Raw genomic sequence first — 26083 nt, forward strand, 5'->3', positions numbered from 1 at the left:
TTTTGTTCCAGTTGGGCTTCTCCATCGAAAAGAAGTCCAGCCTAGACCCCAGCCAAATCAAACAATTCCTAGGGGCTCTAATTCAAACAAAGGACGGCCTCGTCTTCCCCTCCAAAGAGAGGGTCCAAAACATGCTGTTTCAGATCCCTCAATGTGGCCGGTCGAGAGGTGACGGTACGCAAAGCAATGCGCTTGCTAGGCATGATGGCGTCGTGTATTTATTTGGTACCTCACGCGCGCCTGCGCCCTATGCGAGAGTGGCTCAACAGCCAGTAGTGTCAGGCCAGCGGATTATGGGACGATCCAGTGGTGGTCTCGCAGGCCTTGGTTCTCTCGCTACGATGGTGGACAAAGGAAAACCTGGAAAAAGGGAAACCCTTTGCCACACCCGCGGCGGAAGCCACTCTAACCACAGACGCATCCCTCACAGGATGGGGGGGCTCACCTATCCCATCAGACTGCTCACGGAGTGTGGACTCCGAACGTAGCATCCAAACACATAAATCTACTGGAGCTACTAGCTGTGTTCAAGGCGCTAAAAGCCTTCCAGGAACACCTACAAGGCAAAACTGTTGGTCCTTACAGACAGCACCACAGCCATGTACTACATCAACAAGCAGGGGGGCACCCACTCTCCAGGACTGTCCAAACTGGCCCAAAATATATGGAAGTGGGCTCTCAAACAAAACATATTCCTACTGTCAGAACATGTACCAGGGGAACTCAATCTGCTGGCAGACAAACTCAGCAGAGATTTCCCCCTGCCCGAAGAGTACAAATGGCGACTGCACGAAGACATCGTCTTCACACAATGGGGATTCCCAGAAATACTTATTCGCAACCCTGGAGAACTCACAATGCCCAAGTTACGCCTCCAGGTACCCCCAGAACCAATCCAAGGGGAACGGTCTGTCGATGCAATGGTCAGGGAAATTTGTTTACGCTTTCCCCCCCGACTCCCCTTCTCAACAAGGTGGTGCACAAGATGCACCAGGAACAAGTAACCATGATACTGGTGGCCCCAATGTGGGCCCGACAGCCATGGTTCGCTCACTTGATGGAGATGTCTCTATCTCCCCCAGTGAAACTCCCCTGCCCGTACAACATGCTGTCACAAAACAAGGGCAGGAGTCTGCATCCATGCCCCCAGAACATGAACTTAGCAGCTTGGCTCCTGAGATCATAGAATTCGGACATCTACTGCTCCCGCAGAGATGTATGGACATTCTCAGGGAAGCCAGAAAACCGAACACTCGCCACTGCTACTCTAGCAAGTGGAGATTTGTCATCTGGTGCAGAGGGGAAGGCATCAACCCAATTGACTGCTCTCCCACACATATTGTTCTATACCTGACCCACTTGTTGGATTCAGGTCTAGTGTTCAATTCCATTAAAGTCCACCTGGCGGCACTTTCTGCATACACCACTTCCCAACTCAAGGTGTCGTGGTGGAAGATACCAGTTATCAAGGCCTTCATGGAGGGAATAAAGAGAATACACCCCCCGATAGCTGACCCAGCTCCCGGATGGGACCTTAACGTGGTACTTACCAGACTCATGGGCTCACCTTTCGAACCCATGCACAAAGCATCTCTTAAAGACCTCACTCTTAAGACTGCTTTTTTAATAGCCATCACCTCCATCAGGAGGGTAAGTGAACTACAGGCTCTTTCTGTTCTAGACCCCTTCGTTACAGTTCACAGAGAAAAGGTGGTTCTACGCACGCACCCAAGGTTTGCTCCGAAGTTCATATTGAAATTCCACGTAAACCAGTCTATAGAACTGCCAACGTTCTTTCAAAATCCTTCCAACTTGGGAGAAAAAAACTCTGCACACACTAGATGTGCGCAGAGCGGTCATGTTCTACATGGAAAGAACCAGACCACTGAGGAAGACTGATCAGTTCTTCGTCTCGGTGGCAGCAGGAAGAGAAGGAGATGCAGTTTCAAAGTCCACTATTTCTAGATGGATTGTTCAATGCATCACTCTCTGCTATTCTCTTGCTAAGAGAACTGCCCTTTAAGCCAAGAGCACACTACTCGAGGCACGGGGGCGTCCATAGCATTCATTGCAAATGTTCCCCTTGAGTCCATCTGCAAAGCGGCTACCTGTGCACACCTTTACAAAACACTGCTGTCTAGATGCACACTCGAGATCTGACTCCCAGGTGGGTCAGGCAGTACTAGGACATCTTTTCTCTACTGTTCCTTCTCATAACCCACTGCCAACTCTGGGTACTGCTCGCTAGTCTATGCACAGCATGTGATTCTAAGCAGATTAACAAGCATCAGAAGACAATGCATTACTTACCGTAAAAGCATTTCTGATGATTGTTTCTGATTATCTGTATCTGGGTTCGATTTGCAGCCACACTTAAACCAATTCTAGTACATTGCCTGTGTGGTACTGACAAAGGATTAACTTCTCTAAATATATGGTTTGCCTTTTCAAACTCATGGTTGGGTACACTTATCAGTTTTGGCATTGGTTCAGCATGTCAGTGGAATTGTGACTAGCATTTTTTGTTGTGAAGTTTATTTAAATTTGTAAACTGAAGTGCAGACTACCAAACAAATGGGATTACCTTACATAATCCACACCAAAATGAGTCGTACTTTAGCAGTTAACTAGTCTGCCAATTTACTCGAGTACAGTTTAATTTAAACCTTGTCTCCAGTGCATGGACCCTGATTTGATAGTGGACCTGTGCAATGGTAAGTGTATTGAGGTGCCACTCGTCTGTCGCTATAACCTCATCTGTTCACAAACGGTTGCACTTGGAGCGACAAGATAACAGGGCACTCAAAAAAAATGCTTTAGGGTTTCACAGGAAACCTTCTTTTACAAAGACAATTCGTAGCATCCATAGAGACCCCAAATTGGGCTTTCATTACATGGTACCTAATAAATTGAAGCGAAAGCACCTAAAAACCTGCCAAAGAGCGATTTGGGAATCTTATTTAGGCAATTTACCAGGAGGTCTATGCAAGCTGGTGAATTCATTGCATAGAGTACATGGAAATCGTGTCTTGGTCCAGACTTCGTCAGCTAAATAGGCTTGAGAATTCGAGTGGGATTCTCCACTATTTGATGTCCGTAAAGACCTCTTCACAATCCAGGGTAAAGCACTCCAATAGTTCAATATTATGAAGACAAATGCAATGTAGCGTTTCTCGAATTGGACAATGACTCTAGAATTTGCCTAAACAATTTTAATTTGACCCAGAGAACATACCTACAGGACAGTTATCCTAACTCGTGTCTCAACATGACATATGGGCAAGATTGAGGAAGGCCAATATTTTTTTGACTTCAGTTAACGTAAAGATTTCCATACCAGAGTATTGAAGGAAGCACCTTCCCAACATACAACCTGATCATGGGGGTGAACTAGAACTTGCAGTAGCGCCAAAGAAACTTCTTGTTTGGCCATATAGCGGGGCCAATTTAGTTTTTTAATCTGGCACAAAATAACTTTGCAGGTGGAGGGGCCTATGAAGTAGGGGTTGGGCATATTTTTTGGGGTCGTTGGCCCTATTAATCAAGGAAATAGGATAGACTAAAGGTTAAAAAGGCAGCGAGCTAGAATGCGCGCCCCCTGTCGTAAGCCTTCATAAGTATAAACTGCTGCCCCAGATTTCCTGCTTGGTTCAGCATAGCTTGAATTGTAATGCCGGAATGTAACTTCATTAATGGTTTTAGCAATCCCCCAAATTAGCTTTTTATAGGCTCAATTCCACACAGTCACATACTAAGATCAGCACAGGCCAAAAAATAGCAGCGCCTGTAGTATTAAAGGTATCGCACACAACAAAGAAGGGAAGCTGTGTTGGTTATGTAGGGCATCCCATTGTCTTAAATACTTTGAAATATGATCAGTCCCCAATATGTTGCTGAATTAACAATGTTCGTTATGGATTGCTACTAGAAAGTGACTCGATAGCTTAGTTTGCTACAAACCATTTTAACTTCATAATTCATGGTTCTTTTTCCTCTTGCCGTCAAAGTTTGCTTCAGGTTTTCGACTTGCCAGTTCTTGACCCCCCCCCCCTTTGGTTTTGACCTGATGTCAAATTTCAGTATGTTTTTATAAATTAATTTTTTACTGTGATGTTTCGTTGAATTTTGAAAGCTCCCTACATACTGGTTCACATGTACACCCAATGGCATTCCATGAGACGTGGGTAGTGCTACAGACACACCCCTTTCATGCCCAAGGTGCTGTCGGACTATCTAAATGAGCCCTTGGTGTTGCCTGTATTCTTCCAGATGCCTTTGTTGCCGGCTGAGAGGACTTTGCACTCGCTGGATGTGGCTAGAGCGCTGAAGTTCTATGTGGACCACACGAGTTTCTGGAAGATGTCACAGCTGTTTGTGAACTTTGGCCCTGTGAACCATGGGAAGGCCCTCTCCAAGGCTTCCATTTCCAGGTGGCTCTCCAGCTGCATCACCCATTGTCAATGGTTGGCAAACCGACCGTTGCCTGACCGTCTGAGCCCTTTTCGTCCAGAGCGATCGCTGCAACTTCGGCATTCCTGTCTGGTGTACTCCTGCTGGACATCTGCAGGGCTGCTACGTGGTGGTCCATGCACACATTCCCGAGATTCTACTGCGCCGACAGGGATTCCAGGGAGGAGTCCAGAGTCGGCCAAGCAGTGCTGGCCAACCTGTTCGCTTGTAGGTGAGCCTGGTGAGAAGGTAAGATGGTTATGTTGAGCCTTTGCCACCTCCCGTGGTTGTGCATGTGTACTCTATATGCTCTTCATGAGCATGTGAATTCATGCCAGACACCATGCTGGAGAAGGAACAAGTTACTTACCTGTAACTGTTGTTCTCCAGCATGGGTTCAGAAATGCGAACCCTCCCGCCCACCTCCTCTGCAGCTCTTCTCTTGGTCCTACAGCCACTTTACGTGCTACTAAATCTGAAGATGGCTGCTAGAGGTGCTTTGGTAGAGGGCAGTCATTTTTCTGTACTGAGGATTCCCAGCCTGACAGAATATTCCTGAGCATGCGAGTCCATGCCAGACCCATGCTGGAGAACAGTTGGAGGTAAGTAACTTGTTCCTTCTCTATTACTGTTAATCATATATTTACTAAACAATGTTCTTAATTGACAGATGGCTATAGAATGCTGTTCTATGGAAAGTAAACATTTCATGCTCTTGGAAGCACACTAGCTGAAAACCTGTATTGAGACTGCTTAAGTTGCATGGTTGAGTCTAAGCACCACTGTCTTCGTGCTAGCACCACTCTAGGTCACTGAGTTTGGGCAATGAAAGCCATCATGTGGGTAGATTTAACTACCCCAACCAGGCTGGCAGGATTGCTGGAAGTCGTGCAAGCTAACATGAGAATGAAGTGGGATTTCCGATTCAAGATGACTTGCCTCATGCCATTGTCGTGGCTTGGAACACGTTGAGAATTTAGATTAAATGCTTGAAAGTAGGGCTGAGTGATGTATCCCATTTTGGATACATTATATTTAGTTTTCAAACCAGAAGAGGAATCCTGTATTCATTTTATTTTTATTAATGTGTTTGACATCTCGCATGTAGTTGGCTGCTTGGAACTGAGCATTTTAACCCACATAAACAATATTGAGATCTATATCGTATATCGCCATTCAGCCCAAAAATAGAGATGAATTAAAGCCCAGCACTATGACCTGGTGCAGTAGTTGGATGTAAAAGCCGGTACACCATAGTCTACATTGAGGCATACCTAAAGTGGCTAAGGGTTTGCAATTGCTTGGATACGTGTACAGTCCATTGAGACGTTTGCTCCCTGGACACTGCACGTTATTTGATAACTTTTCGCTACTAGTTCTCGTTGTGCCTCAGAGCTGAGGTTAACGCGGCCTACTTAATCCACCAATAGCTCTACTTTATGAGCATTTGTGCCATCCAGTTCCTTGTGGCCCCTGTAAGATCGAGGCTCCTTTAAAAATGACTTGCTCTATGGACTTGGGTTGTGCCATTGGTAGGCTTAATTGTAAAATTAAAAACCTTGCTTAAATATAATCTAACAATGCCCCGAGGCAGTGCCTATGTTCGAAATAAACATTGTGCTTTGCCTTGCAATGGGCTGCAAATCTTAACTGGACTCCCCTTCAGAGTGATCAGGGAAGGCAGGGGTATCTAGACTTGGCAAGTTTAGTTTCTGAATATATTCACTTTTTTGGTGGGTTGCCACTATGCAACTCAATATTTTCTACTTTAGTTGCTGAACTTCTCGTTTCTAGTACAGCCTTGTTTGAGGGTAAGGGCTATCAAATCTCCATGTCAATACAAGCCAGTCATGGGATTAGCTTCTTTTCAAAGGGACTTTGCATGTTTTATTCCCTGGTCGCCAATGTTGTAGTTTAGCTGCTAATGGCTTGCGCCTCAACAGCCCTGCTGCCCAGCCCTCTGGCAGCGTTCGGTGCAGTTCTAAGCCGAGAGGAAGATGGTGTTGGGACCTGTGCCCTATTGATTTGCTCCCATGCAGCCTCCTCGAAGCCTCTTTGCCAGTCTGCTACACCATTACATCATGCCTAATTTGGTGAAGTGGGGAGGGGCACGGTTATTGTGGATTGGTATTCAGCCTCCCAGCATGAGGGTCTACAGATCAATGCCCTATCAAATGTCCAGCTGGACGTCCGCTGATGAAGTATTCTCCCCCTGTTGCCTGTCGCATCACGTATTCATTTGAACCATTGAGACAAAATGCCTGCGAGTCGCTGCGGCTCTTTAATGGTGTGGTTTTTCTGTATGGCTGAAGTTAGTTTATCCGTGATAATGCGTTGATTTTTCTGTTCTTTCCTTTTCTCTGCCACAGTGGGTAACCAGTTAGGAGCCTTGGTACATCAAAGGTAAGCTCCGGCTTTGGTCTTATTATGTATTGATTAGGTGCTAATTGTTTATTGAGCTGCCATCTGTACTCCTAGTTGGGGGAACCCGAGGCTCCTGATGTGGGAAAGCAGCAGGCCTAAATTCTCGGGACTCAAGTTGTCAATAAGCCTTTTAAAAGACACTAAAGGTTTTTGATAAGGGAGGAAGGTGTCTGTCGTTGAATCGCTTTCTGAGACTTACAATTTGGCAACGGAGGGCAGTCCTTTTGTCTCAAATAGGTTACCAGAATGACACGTGGACAACAAAGCGCCCCCCCGTCTGGAACACCATCTTACTCTCTCCCAGTAGTCCAACTGTGAGGTCCAAGCATTGTGCTTAAGAGGGCTGGAATTTTTATTTCGGAGAGCAGTTATTTTTGTCAATCCTTACCTTGCTGGATGGGCAGCATGTGGCCTGAAGAAATGTCTCTACCCATAGTAATTTCAGCACATTTTTGGGGAGGGGGGGGTGCGGAGGTGAGATCGATTGTACCCAAGCAGATTGTACAAATTGTTTGTAGATACGCTATGCAAAGCGTCCACTAAATGACAGTTGAAGCCATGTTACATTTATACCACTTTGCACTCAACCTTTTGTAGAGGCTTTTGTGCTTTCCTTGTTTCTGCCCCTCCTGGCTTCCAAGGAAGTTCCCTTCAGGGCGAGAATGTAGTTTTGTCATGGATGCCATGGATTGACCTCGGCTCGCTCAGTTCCTTTTTGGAACCGAGTGCAGATGGGGTTTTTTTTATAGGGGATATGGTTGTCAAGTTGGACAGAATCTGAATCCAAGTTTTCTTTTTTCTTTCAGGGGGGCGGTAATGACAGAAGACTTCAAAGTGCCAGATAAGATGGTCGGCTTTAGTAAGTACCTCTTTGGGTAGGTGTGCCCTTGCAACACCCAAGATTTCATAATGTGGTGTATTACCATGGGTGTTAGCTTTGTTTGTACTTATACAAGACAATTTCTTAAAGGAAAAGTTCGAATGCTTTTGAGCGTTTTATTGGTTGATGGAATGTGTGGCAACAGAGCTGTACGACAATTATACAAGAAACGGAGTATTCCCTAATTTTCTGCTTTACATTGTTAAGGAATAGGCGATTGGGATTACCTCACCAGCTGAGGGGGGTGGCTTATTGGGGCATTTAATTTGGACAACACAACCACTTTCTGTATATTTACCAAGATCAATATGTACAATGCCTTGGTGAAGGAAGGGGGTCATTTTAAAGAGCTAGGTTCGAGAGAAGATGTGAGTTACCAGACAAAGGGCCTGCCGGGCAGAGGAACACCTTTGGAGCAGGATTTGAGAGGACTTGATGGCAATGGTCCTTAGCTGCTGAATGAGCGGTCTCTTGGGCCAGTGGGATGGCATACAGGCGTCCCGCCGTAGCCTTGGCATGGCTGTGTGGTTATGCATGGATTTAGGTTGCTTGGCCCCACAGACTGTACTGTGTGGCTCGCAGTGCACATTGAGAGGGTTGGGAGGGTGGGTGGGGGGGGGCAGAAGCTTGGATAGTGAGGGTTTGAGTAGAAGAACATTATTTGGAGGGCTAATGGATATTTTCGCCTGTGGACCTAAAGACTGACGCACTCTGGATTGGATTCACTGAAAATGGGGCTTTCAATGGAAGGCTTTGGATTCATCCAGACTAACACCAGCAATGAGAAGGTAAGATCGACCCCCTGCACAGAGGGTATGAAATAAGATTAGCACAAACCTGCTAAACCATATACCTTGAGATGTCTGTTACGCAATTTGTTTTGGTAGCCACACTGTAGACCTGGCTAAAACAGTGCGAAAAGCAAGATTTTCAAGTCGTTTAACATATTGTAGTGATGTTGCTTCTATGACTTCTTTTAAAATAGCTACCTTATTAATTTAGCGATAAAGGATCAGCACAGCCTGAGAGGCGCTTTACATCTCTAGTCTGCAATCCAAATCCGATGGAGTGATTTTTGTCACACATTTAACTAGTAACGGACGAGTTTCCCACATTTGATTGGTGGAAAAGGAGCACAAGAAAAATGGAAATGAGCTAGGGCAGATACTGATCAAACCTGACTTGGGTTTAGAATGAGTAAACACATCTCGTTCACTTTCTGTGGGACATGTCCTGTTTTTTCAAAATGCCTTATGGGTAAGTCGTTGTGCTTACTTATATAGGCGTTACTCAATGTCGTCCCACATTGCTAATAAATTGGTTTCCATTTTTTCGATTGCACACGTGCACATAATTACTGTGAAGTTGCCCCAAATGCTTCCCCAGCCTTTGTTCCCTAAATAGCTCAAAACTTACTGCTGCAGTCTTCTTGGTAACTTTTGCATTTGCAATATGCCATTCATGCACAGCATTAGTGAGGACAGTTTTGGCTTTTGTGTAGGCATGAAATGAGGCCCTGCCATAATGGTACTGCCTGGAAATGGGTTGGAATCAGCGTGCGAACTGTTGGTATGCACATACCCATGCAAGAACCAAAACTGCTGGCTTTGCCTATTGTTTTAACAGCAGTTCAGTGAATGGAACAAATGCAAGCACATTGTGTATTGATTTGTGGCTGAAGCCTAATGTAAGACCTCTTTTATTTGACATAGAACTGGTTTATAGCAGCAATTGATCAACTCCCTTTCAGAATTCTACTTCGAAAGAGCATTGGCATCCCATTACAAGATTTACCACATTTCTTTGCGCTTTGGGAAAGGAGGGGGCACGTAGTGGGTGGGAATGGCAGTAGGGACCATCATGGCAGGCTAAAAAGTAGGCTGCCCATGCGTGTTTGTACATTGAATCTCATTTCTTCCCATACCAACAGTTTTAGCTTATGGGCAGTGCTTACAGCCACCAAAAGCCCAAACTAAACCTCTCGTCTAACGGAGGGTGAAGATGTTGTAGTGATTGTAGGTGGCTTTTTTAGGAAGATGTGACTAGTGTTAAATGTTGTACCCATGTCCGTGGCACCTGCCCTAAAATAAGCTGCTGTGGCATCTCACTTGTTACATGCATTGTGTACTCTGCAAAATGGGTATGTTATGGTCTGGAAGGACTTGTCTTGACCTGGCTTGTAAGTTTGAAACTGCATACAAACCAGGACACACTCGGCGGGTGTAAAGCTAACGAGGCAAAGCAAGATCACTTGAATAGAAAGTATAACCAATCTCCAAGTAGGATAACTGCTCTAATTCATTTGCCACCCTACCTAATTTCCTCCATGTTGAGGAATGATTTGCTATTGAGCAGAGAAGCGGACAGATTTTTCAGCTGCTGACGGCAAAATGGGTTTTCTTTGATTGGTTTACTCTTTTGAAATCAAGATTTTGAAAGGGGCTTTGCAGAACAGTTACCAGAGTACATTCTTTACTGTTCAGTAACTATTTGGGTGTCTGACTTGCGCTTTCAGGACTCTAAAATGGCGTCACTAGCAGTAGGTGCACCCCTGGCCTTCGTTCACCAGATCCATGCTCGGCTCAGCTGAACACACTTTATACCTTATTACTCATTAATTTGAGATGGCCTCCGGTTTTAACTTTCTTCACACTTCGGTTTGGTCATATCCTGTATAGCCTTGTCCTTTTTATTTTTTGCAGCTAGATGAGATTTGCATGGTCTCCAGGTTGACTGGAAGATTTGTTTGGTGGGGGAGATCAGGGGAGCAAGATTGCAGCACTTTGATGGTGCAGATCAGAAGTAGCCTTATCTCTCGTTTTGTAGGTATATAGTGTTGGCATAGAGGGCTTATTGAGACCGCTTCAAGCTTGCATTGAGTTTTGGCTAGTTGTCTGGGGAGGGCCCTGTCCCATGTAGTATGGCTAGTTTGATTTTGTTTTGTGAGTAAGCTAGATGCATTGAGGGTTAGTAGATGGGGTAGGTGGTTGGTCGGCAAGATTTCATTATCCGGTGTGAGCACATGACAATACTGTTTATGTCGAGCGATGGCTGCAGTGGGTTAGGGGCCTGTGCTTTGTTTTTGATGTGGGGGGGAGGGGAAGAGGAACATATTGTTTTGGTGCCTGATTGTGTTGACCTATTCTAGTCATTGGTATCTTTCTCCTGTGACATTAAATTGGAATGGTCTGTCTTGAACTGGCATGAAATTCCCTTGGGTTGTCTTGTGAGGGGTTGGAGGTTGGTCAATTGTGGTGCTGTTTAATTTTTACTCCCGAGTGGGACCTTTTTCTTCACTCATAGTTTCCTGACTGATTTTCGATGTTCATGACTGTTATGTAGTCTGGTAAACTCCATAGGCACCTGCTTTAAAATCGAATTTAGCTGTGCGCATCCTGCTTTTCAGGAGAATGTGAAGTCCACCCCCGCCCCCTCTGTTCTGTCTAGTCTATCTGTTACCTCGTCATCTCCCGTTGTACTCACATTGTTCATTGTTGGGATTACGGTGATTGGTTACCCCCCCCCCCCCCCCCCCTCTCTGCCATGGTTTACCTGCTCCCTCATCCCCCTCGGTTCCCATTGTCTCCGTGCTGTTAATTCCCTCAGCCCTATAACTGCTGTTCCATTCCTCTGCTTGTTTGCCTGTTAACGTTTCCTGTGCACATTACCCCCAGCTCCCAGTGGTTTTCCCAGTCTTGTGCCCTGTCCCCCTGCTTACTGCTCTCCCTGCACCTCTGTGGCCTCATCCTGGTTAAGTGTACCTCACTCTCTGCAGTTTGCTATGGCGCTGTCTCCTAGCTTAAACTGCTTCTGTCTCTTATCCTTCACCCCTTACTAGGTCCACCGGTAAACTCAAGACTGACATACTGGGCTCTAACCCAGTCCTTCCTATTTCAAACGCCTACGTCACTGCCTCTGCCAGAGACTCCTACATCCTTTATCGTCACCTCATTCGACCTCTGGAATCCATGATTGCTTTTCTCTTCCTCACACTAATGGTGCAACCCGCTGGGAGGTCCTCCTTGCACTCTTCACCTCCAGGGTCATCAAAGTCTACTGCAAAGGTACCATCATGGTACAGAATCATCAACCCAACCTTCTTTGATAGGCTCCTCCCTTGCCTTATCAACCTTACTACTTTTTCTGCACCAGCTCCTTCTGCCTCCCTTGCTCCTTTGCCAGCTGTGCCCATCTTCGCTCCCTTGCTGCCTCCTAACCAACCTATCTGTGCCACGGCCTCCTTGCCACTACCCCCACATTGACCATCTCTGCAAGATACTGTCTCTGCATAGACCAAACAGGCCAGGTGGGGAGTAACAATCCTCCTGCATGAGTCTGTCATTCCCACTCGGGCCTAATCATCCTTTGAATGACTGGTATGCAGGCTCTCCCTCACTCCTAGCTTGTCACTCCTGCTAGCCACCTGGTCAGCCCGCCTTCCTTTCAGAATGGGCTGATCTGGTCTCTTAACTCTTCCTACTGGGTGATCTCAAAAGCAATCTTGACTTGCCTGATTCCTCAGGACCTTTCCGCAATCTTTGCAACTCTTTCAATCTTCTCCAGCATAGGGTCTGGCATGGATTCACATGCTCATTTCCTGTCGGGCCGGAATCCTCTAAAAGAAAACACTTTCACTTACAAACTGTTTCTCTAAACCAGTCACTGAGCTCTGGGTCACACTGCCCCAGCCAATGACTGCCATCTCCCTAAGCCCCTCTGGCAGACCTCTTCAGATTTTTACTGCACGCTCAGGTGTTGGGAGTCCTTGTGTTTTGCTCTGTGAGCTGATCTAAGCTTTTTTACTAGTAGATTTTTTTTATTTTGTGTAACAGAGCCCATGTGCTTTCTCTACATTGGCCGACAAGCGGGGAATCTGTCAGTGATTTTCAACACCCCTCAAGGGCAAGAATAGTCTGTTTCATCGAAGATTCCAGAAGGTCATCGGGGCTACTCTGGACCATGTCGGAGAAGGAGGGAAGCTCCCCTTGCAAGCTCTGCACCAGCTGCAGAATGTTTGTAGAGGACAAACTCCTGACGCCCTGGTCCATCTGAATCACAACGAAGCAGATTGCAAAATCTGCCTGGGTTCTCCAAACAAACCGTGAAGGATCGTCACAGGCTGGCGTCATGGCTCAGCACCAAGGCCTCTGCCCTGTGCAGGAAGCAGGGGCATGCCTCACCCAGGACCGGCTGGTCCGAAGAGCAGGCTTCTAAGTCCTTTGAGGGTGCTCCATCCATGGGGGCCCAAGACTAGGCCAAGCACCACGCAAGCGGGTCCTGTGACAGGCGGGGCGTGCACATCCTAACCATCTGCTTCCATCGTTCCAGCTCCTCAAAGAGGAAATCGGCTAACCTGGCAAAGCTGCGGGTGAAGACGACCGACTTACCTTAGCAGACACAGGCGTCCCAGGTGAAGTCGTTGACGATGGGAGTTGGTGGCGGCCACCCTCTCAGAGGCCATGGGGGGGGGGGCCTGACCCAGTCAAGATGGCCCCGGCAGTGCCCAGAGTATTCTTGCTTCCGAGAAGGGAGGCATTGGCCAAGCCAGTGGAGAGGAAATGGGAGAACATGACTCCCCGGGATACCAAAAGGGGTGAGGGGCCCTCAACTGTACTCCAGGGCACAGATTTCTTCCTCTGAGGCCCAGGCGTCCATCCACACGATCCAGGAGGATGTGGGAGAAGGTGGAAATCCTGGGGCCAGGTGATGGGGCGGGGCCCAGTAAGGCTACCACATGACCCCTCAGAAGGATGTATCGCTGGACATGCGCACTATCACCACCATAGTGGTCCTCTGGCGGCTCTGAAAAGGGGAAAGGGAGGGTGAGTTAGTGGGAGGAAGCTGGAAAAGTGCAAGAAAGCAGTGCTGTTGGCATTCTCAGCCCGGTGGGTGCGTTGGCTGGGCCTGGGTGTTTGTGGCCGGTAGGCGGCGTGTACTGTTGAGTGTTGGTTTTGTTGCAGTGTAGTGAAGTTTGTGGTGGTTTGGCGTTTGAGAGGTGTATGCAGAGGGGGGATATTGTTGGTGGAGTGGTTGGTTGGCGTTTGTCTTGAAGTGAGGCGCTGGGTTAGTGTCTCCCTAGAAGGGGTGTGGGGGACATTTCTGTACCTCTGTTCTGATCTGGGTTTGTCCGGTATTCAGTCCCTGTCCTCTATTTCCATCAACTTCCTTCATAACCTTACCTGCCTTCCTTTTCCACTCGTACGGCCAGGGTAACTGCTAAGGTTCACAGCTCAGTTTGAGTGTGGGGGTTGTTAACATATAGGAAACTCTATAACAGTGTGGTACCTGCTAGCATTTATGGGGTTTGTGATGTTGGCTGGAATCGGCTGGGGTTGATTGTTTTAATGGGTGCTTGTGTTCTATTTGACTTGGCGTTGCCTGTCTAGTTGTGGTGGGAGTTTCTTAGTCAATGTCCTCTTGGGTTTAGTCATTCTTTTTCGGTTTTCAGTTTGAGTCTGATTAAGAGCTAGGTTTTTAGTAATTTCCTTATTTTAGTTGACCTTTGGTGTTCAAGGTTTTTGTGGCTAAGTGGTAGAAGGAGGTGCTGCCAAGTTTTTTTCTTAAGGTATGGTTTTAGTTCCAGGTGGGTTTTGTTGCCTGATCTGAGGAATCTGGTTGGCTTGTAGATTGATTTTTGTAGGAGTTCTGCCCCTTGTCCACTGATCGCCCTGTGCGTTATGCAGTGTTTTGAAGGTGATACGATGTTCACTGGGAGCCAGTGTAATGTTTTTAGGGCAGGAGATGTGGTATCTTCTGGATAGTTTGAGGAGTATCCTGGCTGCTTAATTTTGGATCTGTTGTAGTGTCTTCAGGAGGTATTCTGGTATTCCAAGGTAGAGGCTGTTTGCATAGTTTCTTGACATGAGGGTGACGATTGTGAGTTTTGTGCGCCAAGGAGAAAAGGTAGGATTCTTGCCATGTGGAGGAGAAAGCATTTCTTGACTGTTGCGTTTATTTGTGATTCTAAGGCTAGGTAGTTGTCCATCGGGACTCCCAGATTTTTTTACTACCTTAGATGGTGATGGTGCGGTTCCTATTTCCGTTGGCCATGAGATGGCGGTTTCGTTCTCTTGTATTTGATCATGATTTCTGTCTGATTTTCAGGTTGTTGGCATTCGAGTTGAAGACTTCTTTTAGACACTCGATTAGGGTTGAGTGATCGGCTTGGGTGGCTTTGATTTTGTAGATTTGAGTATCATCTGCGTAGTTATAGCATGTAATGTATGTTTTGAAGATTCTGAGAACTGTAGTCTAGTAGATGTTGAAGTACAGTGGTGATAGTGAGGATCCTTGTGGCACTCCAGTCATTAACTTGTGGGGTGATTTGAAGGGTTTAATCCATAGTTTCTGTTCGGTCTGCTAGGAATGAATTGGTCCATAGTGATGTCTGTTAAGCCTGTCTTCTAGTCTTTTGGTTAGGGTGTCATGGCTAACTGTCAAAGGCTGCAGAGATGTCGAGCAGGATGAGGGCTGAGATGTTTGCGTCTGCTTTAGTTTTTAGGTCGTCCCAGCTGGATAGTAGTGTGGTTTCTGTTCCTCTTGTGGGTCTGAAGCCGACTTGAGCTTGGTCTAACAGGTGGTGTTTTTCTACGTGTTCTTGGGTTAGTTTGTATACATGGGTTTCTATGCGTTTTGAATGTTTGGGAATGTTTGAAATTGGCCTACAGTTGGAGAGGTCTTCTACGGCGCCACTTGTGGTTTGATGTATGCTGATTTAAATGTTCTTGGTACAGTTCCTGTTAGTGATAGATTTAGGTTTCTTTAATCTGCTGGCATGCCTTGTGCGAGGATTTATTTGTAGATGTCTGGGGGACAGGGATCCATGGGTGAGCCTGCTTTCTTGCTGTTTTACCAACAAGGCGAATGCCTCTGCTGTTTCGGGAAGGTTTTGGAGTTTATGCTGTGGTTGTGTTAAGCTCGTTTGGTTGTGTTGTGGTTGGTCTGTTTTGTATGGTTAGTCCGGATGTCCTTTTTTTTTTCTGTGGTCTGCCAGGTCGTTGCATAGTTTATCTGAGGGAGTAGGGGCGTTGCAGCCTGGTGGGCTCTCATATCTTTAATCATTTCTTTTTGTGTGTTGGTGGCATTGGTGATTTGGTCATGTCTTCTCTTTGCCTTTAGAATTTCCTTCTTGTATTAGACGGATTTGTTTCTGGAAAAGAAAGTAATTTTTTAAAAAATATTTTGGGCTGTATACTTTCCTACATTCCAGTTCCATCTTGGTTTTCTTTTTTCATGGAGCTTAGTAGTGGGGTGAACCATTTTGCCTTTGCTGTTTTTTTGATGGGGTGAATGGTTGCTCTGGGGCGATCTTGTCAATTGTATCTGCAATCCATTTGTGTAGTATCTCTGCTTTTCCGTCTCGGTCTGCTAGCTCTAGTTCTGTAGTGGGGGGTTTGTTATCTCCAGTTCAAATCGGTTGCTTTCTTTGTGTTTCCAGTTTCTTTTTGATTGAGTGTGAAGGAGGATGGATGTAGATTTGAGTTGGGAGTGATAATGAATGGGATGAGATGGTCGCTCCTCAGTATTTGCATTGGTAGCGCCATGGTGATTTTTCCTTGGGCAATATTGCATTGAGGGTGTCCTGCCGAGTGTTGCCCCTTTGACTAGCTATCATTTCATGGTAGCGAGTTGTCCAATTGGTGAGTTTAGGGAGTTGGCGGGACCGTTTCAAAACAGATGTTCGAATCCCCGAGGATTATAGATGTTCATGGTTGATGGCTATGTTGGTGATGGCTTCTATAAAGTTGTCAACGAAGGTTGCATCGGATGTCTGAGGTCTGTACACCAGGATGGTTTTTTGGGCTCGCTCTTGGGTGTATAACCATGGTTTCACAGTTGATGAGCGGTTTGTCTGTTTTATTTTCAGGTGTTGTTTGAATACTATTGCGATGCCTCCTTGTTTTTCCTGTTGATTTGAAGTTGGTTGAAAGGCAGCTTTGGAGTGATTTTTGTAGTCGTCCAACCATGTTTCTGTGATGAATAGGATGTCCATGCCGTTGTCATAGAGTAGGTAGAAGATCTGAGTGTTTTGACATGGATCTTGCGTTGGTGTGGTGTGGTTTGGACTTTCTTGTAGGGGTTGTCTTCTGGTCTGTTTTGAGGTTTCCTTTCTGGTCGATCACTTGTTGAGGTTTTGGTGCTGGAGTGTCAGTTCTTCTAGGTTCTGTCTTGGATTTTGTTTTCATCAGGTTTGTCTTCCAGGAATTGTGGTTGTCGATTGGAAGTTCACAAGAGGATGTATGGTGTTGCATCAATCGTGTTTGTTGTTTCTAGTGTTCATCCTTCTGCGTGGTTGCGTTTGGCTGTTTGATCTTGCTGGTTCTAGCGTTGGGTTGGTTTGTTCTAATGACCAGTTGACAGCAAGGTATGGAGTTGGGTTTTGTCCCTACACCCAATGTTTGTTCGATTTTTGTTCTTGTCTGTTGGGGTGTGTTCTGTAGTTGTGGTTCTTTGTTGCTGTTTCCTTCCCTTGGTATGGTGTGGTCACGCAGCATTTTAAGATTGGGAAATTTGTTTGCAGAGTTGGTTTTGCATTGGCCTGGTTGTCTTGTGGTGTAGTGCTGGATGTGAAGGGTTGTCTATCAGTTTGGGCTCTTGTCTTGAGAGGGGTAGTGGAGGTGGTTAGGGGTTCTATAGTTGGGTGTTATCAGTGGCTGTCCTTACTGCCTGCTGCCCTGGACGCAGTTCTCTGCGGTGAGCTAGCTATGTGGGTTTAAGGATATCTACTATGTGGGCGCAGCTGTGTCTCACTGTCGTGGTGTCACTCCACAGTAATACTCAACAATGCAATTTGGGAACAGAACCCCTGCTAAATTTGAGACCTGTATAGTGGGGGTAGGGCTATGCCTAGCACGGCAGGTGAGTACAGTATTAAACATTTGTTAAATGTAGTCCAAGTTGAGTTTGAGATAGGGATGCAGTGGGGATAATCGCCTTGTTTTAATGTAGGTTTGCTAAGTGGCTCGGATTCTGAGGGAGTGGTTGCTCTAACCCAGGCCACTCCTACCTTACTGGTCCTTGTAGTTGATGGTTGACGGCTGGCCACTGGCTCCCCCTGTGGACACCTGCTGACACTCCCTGGAGCCACCTCTGTTGGAGCCGCTCTTGACCTTGGGGGGCCTTAGCCGCAGGACAGAGGGCTGCCCTGGGAGGTTAGGTTAAGACTGGGCAGGAGACCAATCACCGGAGGGGGGAGGGGGCTAGGGAGGCAGGAATAAGGAAGTCTGGCAAGGGGAACATGGCACACAGGCCAAGGTGGTGTGGGAGGGGGAAATCAACTTCAATCCTATGCATCAGGCCCCTTGCGGATCCTCTCATGGAAAACTGCTTTTCTCATGGCCATCACCTCTGCAGGCTAGGGCCTGGATCTTACCTAGCCTCCTGGCAAACATACTTATCTGACTTTTCACAACATGAGGGTGGTGCTGCAGATGCACCCCTCCTTCATGCCAAAGGTTCCATTGGAATTCCACCTCAAGCCTTTGTTGCCTGTGTTCTTTCTAAAACCTTTGTCGCCAGGTGAAAGGACTTAAAACTCGCTGGATGTACGCATGCCCGGAAGGGCTATGTGGAATGCATTAAGTTTCTGGAAAACGTCTCAGCTGTTTGTGAACTTTGGTCCTGTGAATCATGGGAATGCCTTGTTACAAGACTTCCATCTCCAGGTGGCTCTCCGGCTGTATCTTGCACTGTGACCAGTTGACCGACTGCTGCCCGCCTGTCATCGGCAGTTCACAGCAATGGCTGCGACGATGGTGTGCCCCTGCTTGACATCTGAAGGGCTGCTATGTGGAGGTGAACCCACCTTAACACGATTCTACTGCGTCGACTGGGATTCCAGAGTGTCCAGTGTTGGCCAAGCAGTGGTACGCAACTTAATGGCTTGAAGGTAAGCCTGTTCCGGAGAGGAGGAATTGCTTATGTTGAGCCTTGCCACCGCCCGTGGTTTTGTGACGTATTTATTCATGAGCATGTGAATTCATGCCAGACCACACGCTGGAGAACAAGTTTCTTAACTATTCTCCAGTATGTTTGGCATGGATTCACATGCAAACCCTCCCTTCTGCCCCTCTGTGGCTTGTCTTGGTCATACTGCCACTTTACGTGCTTACCAAATCTGAAGATTTCTGCCATAGGAGAAGCTTGGGGAGGGCCGTCATTGGCCGAGTAGTATTACCTAGAGCGAAGTGGTTGGTTTAGAGGAGAAATCCAGTTTGAAATTGAAACTTACTTTTACGGAGAATTTCCTGCCTGACAACGGAATATTCATGAGCATGTGAATCCATGCCAGACCTATGCATGAGAACAATAGTTACAGGTAAGTAACATGTTCCTTACCCTCTGGCCACACCTTGGATGCTCTCAGCTCAACCGGCATCCCTCTGTCCCTCCTCACTACTTCTCTCTTGGACTGATCTCTCTCCTCACTTGAAACTCTTTTCCTCTTGCCTCGCTAAGCCTGGTCATCCGACCCATGAGCAGCGTCAGTGGCTGCTTTTGCCTCTACCTACTCTGCTTCTGGTCCTGCGGCTTACTCCCACCCTGACAAAGCCCTCTCTAACTTAAACCTCTCCGTTTCCAATACTCTTGATATTCTTGCCCCTGTCATGAGGGTACCACTGAAGCCAAACAAAAAGTGCAACTCTTGGTACAACTTCGAACTGGCTGCCCTCAAACACAAGTGCATGGCAGCCGGACGGTAATGGGATTCCTCAGACACACCCTGTGAGAAACTGGCCTTCTGCATACTTTAAAGGCAGACTCTGCATCCGCTCCAAGAAAAGTCTTTATCCAAGCCTGCATCTCTGGGGCATCCAATAACACTGCCAAACTTTTCAGTCTGCAAGAAACTAGCCAATCGTACAACAGCCACCGCCACCATTGCACCCACCCAATCCCTTGGCTGCACACTTAAACGTAGGATATCCTATCCTCACCCCCTCATGCACCATCTCTTGTACCGCCCTTCGACACCCCACCCCTTCTCGCTCCCCCGTCCCACCCGAGGTCACTAGACATGTTGGGTCTATGAAAGACTCCAAACAAGTGGACCCCTGCCCCTCAACCATTGATAACTTTGATTCTCTCACCCCAACCTTAGCTGACCTCTGCAACCTCTCATTCTCCGCTGGAGTTTCCACCCACTGCCTCTCTGGAACAGCTTCCCTGCTACTATCCGTCTTGAGCCGGATCTCCTTAAGTTCCAGAACTCCTCAAGACTTTCCTCTTAGCTGTCTCCTTATCTCCCTCTCCCGTGTTAACCACCTTTCTGCTCTCGCCTTCTTCTGGTCAGTTTCACTGACTGGCTGCCTTGTGTACCTTCGGAGCCTCACAGTTCCTAAGCTTTCCTCGCCAGTCTCCTGCACTTACCCCCAGCCCTACTGTGCTTAGGTTAAGACCCATGAGTGATATCGCTCTGCACTTAACCCATGTTATGACCGGCCTGGGCACACTTGCTCTCTATTGGTCCCACCACAGACTTGTTATATGGACTGCATGATCCGAATGTACCATGCCTACTAAGATGGTTTGTCTTGTCCTCCTTATGGCTTCCCATCACATGCATGTTTGAGCTTTCTAACACTGGTGAATAAGCGCATAATCAATCATTGACACACTGCACCTTCTGTGCAGTGATACTGAGAAGTCCCTTGGACTCAATGTTTAAGTACATTTTCTTTGGGTGAACTACTGTTCCCAATAATAGTAAGATGATCCCCGTCTCTTACCTTTCCTGTATGGATCCAGCACACACCCTATGTGGCATGCTGGAGGGAAAGTTGCATGGTAATTCCTTTAAACCATTACTCATGCAACCTTTTCTTACACTAACTCACTTGAATGGCTGGTGGCAGTGGCTTCTTTTTTACTACCTATTGACCTATATCTGCAGGCTGATAACTTGGTTGCAGTGCTGCACCTAAGGGTGATCACTTTCTCAAAATGGCCCCGTCTTTACTTTTCGTCACTTGTTTCTTCTCGGCTTTTACTGTTTGCATCAGGTTTGAGTTCTTTGTGTATTTTGCATTTGGCTGGCTTCAACCCTGAAGCTTGCCCAGTCTCCAGTGTCTGGAAATGCAGGAAGTGAGGGAGGGTCCCAAAACCTCCCTGTCCTTCGTCTCTAGGTGTGCCCAAGTGAAATCGGTTCCAATTGGCCGGCTGGCTGTCCTGGAGGACCGTGCTGTGATTGACAGCCTAGGGCTGTGAATGAATGGGAACTTGCGTAAAAAGTGAGATTTCTGGGACTAAGATCGACCACTGGAGGACAACATCCGAAGCAGAAAACTAGTGAAGACGCCAGCAGAACCCTCCTGGACTGCAAAGTGCCCAGTGAAGCCCTGCAGCTGTGCTGACCCCGTTTTTGAATTGACAGGGAAGACATGTAAATGGAGACTTCTCCCTTGGACTGGTGGGACCAACTAGCCGCGAGACGAACTGTTTTGGTGCGACCCCCGACTTGCTGCGACTTTGCAAGGCTGCAGAAGCCCAATACCCAGGGTACCTTGACCACGTTGGAGTGTATTGTCTTCCAAATCCCACCAGAGCTTTGGGCATGCAGCAGACTCTACAGACGCAAGAAATCTGCATCACTCCTCATAGACTAGGACCAAGGAAATTCTAACCAGAGCTTTTTGTTTTTCTTTGGTGCTGTGAAAAAGGCACCAAAACCACAAAGCTGCTGAAACGACAGAAATCGCTGCAGGAGCCTGCCAGACGTCACTTCCGTCACCATGGCCGGGAACAAGTGACTACTGCATTGTGAAGGCAACCAGCTGGAACAACTTCATTTCAAAGGTACTGTGGTGCTCAGGGTGCTTTATCCTCATGCCATTTAGGTGCTACCCATCTTTGGGAGTGTGATTTAACCCTACACTAAGTTGACTTCCTGTTACCTGCATTGGCCTTACAGCTTGTGCTTTCCATAGGTGACTCCCCTTGAGTTGCTGCGATTTCTCCATTGAACATGGACTATTTTTCTAAGAGCACCCGAACTTTGACTTTGTCCCTTGACTAGCTGTCCTGGCCTTCTGAACCTATTGGCTTTGACAGTGCTTGTAAATGTTGAACACTTTAATGCTGGATAATAGACTGCCTGCATCCCTTTGGGAGAATGTTCTTATAACCCAGCAGTCTGTTCTGATCTAACTTAACATTTCCTTCCTTGATATGAGTATTGCAAAGGTGATGCTATATGAATGGTATACTGACCTCAAATGACGTCACCTCCGGGTGCTGGAACATGTGTTAAACAAAGGTGATGGCTGGAAGGTTTGGAATTAATACTACCATTGTTCTTGGCCAGCCAAGCCATTACAAAAGGGGGAAAAACAATGGGTGTGGGGACTAAGCCTGATTTACATATGGTATTTCCCCTTTAGTAATGGCTTGGCAGGCGAGCAATGGCCCTATGTGAGGCCATTGTTTATTTCTACAGGCCATGTATACTAGGTGGCGGGGGCAGTGTAGTGTAAGGCACGACTACCACGATGTCAGTCTATTTTCAGTCTTCAATTGTTAGCCTTGTGAGGCAGTTACTGAGGGGTGCTTGAGTGTATTGGAGTGTCGTTTGCGTAGTTGTAACGAGTGTGCCCTTATATTCTTCCTTTGTGGGACAATGTAGATGTTGAACAGGAGCCATGATCTTGATCCTGAGTCATTCTACAAGTTATGGCCTGTGGGTCCAAGCTGAAGCCCAACATGTCTGTGCTATCACTGGGGACATTCTCATTCATTGAACAGGGCTATGTAGTACATTCTCTACAAGATGTTTAAGACTCTGGATTGCCATGGCCTCATGCCTTTGGGTGAGTGCAGATATGGGGTGTTTTCGTCCACTGATATTTGTAGTCCAAGATGGATACTAGTGCAGATTTTAGTGTGGCTTATAGGTCAAACTGACGGAATACATTTTAGGTCTAATTGGTAGTCTTCTGGGTCTCCAGCTTATTTTTGCGTAGGCAGCCTTGCATGCTTTTGGAGTGAGCCGTTCCATCAGTTTGCAAAAAATTGTGTAGTTTCTAAGTGCTAAAGCAGTAACTATGCCAGAAGTATTGCATTGGAGTACATCTAGAAAGATTTACCTTTTTGAAAAGGCACACCGCCATTGACTGCCCATTACACTCGCTACCCACCCCACCCTGACCAAATCCTTCCTACTAGGATCTTTGAGCTGTCAAACTTTGGCCGGTCAGTTGAGAGTTAATGGCAAGTGCAGCTGTAAAAGCACTACTGGTGTTACTGTTGGTGTGCTTTCAGCCACATACCTACCCAAATGCCAACTGTGGGCTTTGCCACTGTGCTTGCAGCGTGGCGTGTGGCGCATGCAATTTTCTCTAACTGCTTGCCCTTTTCCTTTCAGTAATCGGCAGAGGTGGTGAACAGATCTCCAGAATCCAGGCAGAATCCGGATGCAAAATCCAGATTGCACCAGGTAACCCTGCCTTCACAAAGAGGTCTGGCTGACAAAATTGCCCCCCGCGTGTACCTTTTTGATTTAGGACTGTGTAGGTCCAGTAATTTGCTAGAATGACTGTTCCAGAGTACTTTGCGTGGCCTCCTAGTGGTGTGGCATGGTACGCCAATGAAGGTAACACATTGAAATTGGTTTTGAAAGGTTTGTTTTTGCAGCTGTTGCTGTGCACTTCTCTGATCCTTGTTTAACCTGCTTTACGTTTATTTACATCACTTGACCGAACTGCTAGAATATGCAAGGCCACATGCAGATGGACAGTTCATGTCATCGGAAACCCTGTAAACATTTTGTCAGCTGCTTGTTGGTTAAAAGTGGGATTCTGAATGCCCAGTGTTCACCCCACTGCTTTTAGTTTCTAATACTCTGGACAGTGGAATGTTTCGCCATCTTTGGAATGGAGTAAGTGCTTACCTTGCACAGTTTCCTAAGCATGTTCAAGCACTTGCATTTTGCTGCGTTAGGAGTATGCTTAGCATTGCAGTCTGTAATAGGGGAAAGGGAGTAACCCCGGCAGGAGTAAAATTACAGCCCAGGAGGCACTGCAGGTTCTGACCTGGGGGAGCTAGACACAGTAAAAGGCTGCAGGTATGTTCGTGCCTGCTGGGGTGTTCTGACCTCGTCAGCCTTAAGCAAGCTACCCGCCCAATGTTCAAAACACTTTGCTAGAATTTACATACAGGCTCTGGGAAATGATTGGTGGCAATCGATGGTCCAAACCAGGTGAGAGCCAATTAAATGGAATTGCCTGTTGCGCTACTGCCTTAAAAGCTTGTAACAGGAAATGCTCTGCACAGGAGTTTTATTCTGACTTGGCCTGTGCTGAAATCTAGGCTCCCGACCTCTGAGAAAATGGCGCTTTCCCCAGCACTACCTACTGCATCGAAAAGTACAATGTTGACATTAAAAGGAAAAATCCCACATTTGATTTTGTCTGCCAGTGTTTTGTCTATAGATGAGGATCATAGCACAACTGAGGCTGGAGGAGTGGCAGAAGGGGCCAAATGCTGTTTGGTGGAGTCATCTAAACATTGCGTAATGGGGAACAGCCTATTGTGTCATACATTGTGAACAGGCATGGAGTCCTGTTGGGGCATCCTGTGCCTGCCAATGTAGTGCAGTTTTGATTTTAAATTTTATTTCTCAGGAAAATGACCCACCTGGTGGGAATGGGGGGCAGGGGGTACCTGTGTATGTGCCAGGTAAGGGTAATTTGGCAGGGTATCTCAATCAAATGGATGAAGACCATGAGCACAAAGTAGATCCAACTAGTACTGTAATCACCCAGACTGGCTTGGCCACAGTAGCTGTGCGACTCAGTACACCCCCCCCCCCCCCCCGACTACCAACCCAGAGGTTAAGGAGGCAACAACTAAGTCAAGTTCCCCTAACTGCCACTAATACAAACGGGTCTCACCCACCTACTGGTGCACCTTTGGGACATGCTCTGGGCCCCAAGGAAGTAAGGGCTACCACTGAATCTGGTAGGGTTGGAACTAGATTAGGTTACGACTCCTGCTATCTTTAAATAACAGAAGGCCCCCCAGGGGGGGAGGGTTCACGATATACAACAGGAAAAAGTGGTTTCAAACTCCCATGAGCCCTGTGATGACCTTCCAAAGAAAAGCATCCACTGGATTCGGTTGGTAAGGGGGTGTCCACTCATTAGAAGGGAGCTGATGGTGCAGTGCATGAGGATCCATGGTCAGGTAATTGTGTATTGGCCAAGGGTTAACTGGACTTCATTAAGAGATGCTGGGCGCCAGCAAATGCCTCGATAGAAATGGGCCTTTATGCCTGTGACAATGTTGCAAGGCTGTCCTGCTGGGGCACAGGCTTTGCAATGTAGCGGCCAAGCCCGACTTCCTTCAGAACCTGAGGGCTGCATCATGTTTACCCTTTAGAGACTTGTTTTGTTCTGCCTCGAATGTTTTATTTTTCTTATAAACGTTAGATGCCTTGCTGAAATAACGGTGACACTGAAATGTCAGGGCTTGTTTGATTTGTGGGTTATTTCACCAGTTGCATGTTTCTAGATCATGAGATCGTCATTGCTAAACAAATGTAATCTCAGTTTTTTGAAATATTTAAAGTCACGATTTTAGCTGATTACACCTTAATATTTTCCCACTTTGTTTACCTTTTTTAAAAAGCACATTGTACTTCTTGAATCTTTGCACTGTAACTCTGGCATTCAAGTAGCTTCCTCTATCACACACACTTGGTTACTTTGATGAATAAGGCTCTGACCTTGACGAATGGGCCTTTCCTACATGGCATGATTCTTAGGGAGGGGGCCATTCTAACAATGTAGCGGTCCATTCTTGTTTTGTTGCAAGTTTGCCCCTGCCCACCTTTTATTCCTGGGTGGGACAACCATACTGTGATGTGATTGGGTGTAACCTATAGGTTCCTCCTAGTACATGAAGTGTGAAGGCCGTACACCTTCGCAGCACTTAAGTGCTCCCATATTATGCCCTTTGAATTCACTTGGTGTCCCGCCTGCTCATTCCTATACCATTGCGCTCCCACCTAGTGACCCTACTGAACTCTGGATGTGACAATTTGATTTACAGGTGATGTCCCTACATTTACCATTATGTGCTGTTTTTCCCCTTCCCTTTCTCCACCCCTTTGAACAATGTCGCACCTAAGCATGACACAACCCTAAAATAAAATAACATTTCTGACATATCGTTGCTCGTGTGGTCCACAAGTGCCATTTTTTTTCCTGAGATTAAAGTGAGCAGATGCTTGGGCCCTTCTGTTATGCTGTTATGCTTGGCTCATCGGTGCAAATCACCACCTGAAACTGAAGTGGACCATGCTAACTTTGCAAGAGGTAGGTCTGCATTAACCCA

General features: G+C 46.7%; 1 protein-coding gene across 3 annotated transcripts in view; it reads left to right on the forward strand.

The window, feature by feature from the left end:
- FUBP3 (far upstream element binding protein 3) overlaps positions 1–26083 on the forward strand; it is a 320256-nt gene that overhangs the window by 135369 nt on the left and 158804 nt on the right. For all 3 annotated transcript variants that reach the window (XM_069609266.1, XM_069609265.1, XM_069609264.1), the window contains exons 3-5: positions 6819–6852; positions 7680–7732; positions 23112–23183. In XM_069609266.1, the coding sequence (XP_069465367.1) occupies positions 6819–6852; positions 7680–7732; positions 23112–23183 (159 nt within the window). The remainder of the gene's footprint in view (positions 1–6818; positions 6853–7679; positions 7733–23111; positions 23184–26083) is intronic.

This window comes from Ambystoma mexicanum, chromosome 8 (assembly GCF_040938575.1).
Source record: "Ambystoma mexicanum isolate Mex_15411 chromosome 8, UKY_AmexF1_1, whole genome shotgun sequence".
Lineage (NCBI taxonomy): Eukaryota > Metazoa > Chordata > Amphibia > Caudata > Ambystomatidae > Ambystoma > Ambystoma mexicanum.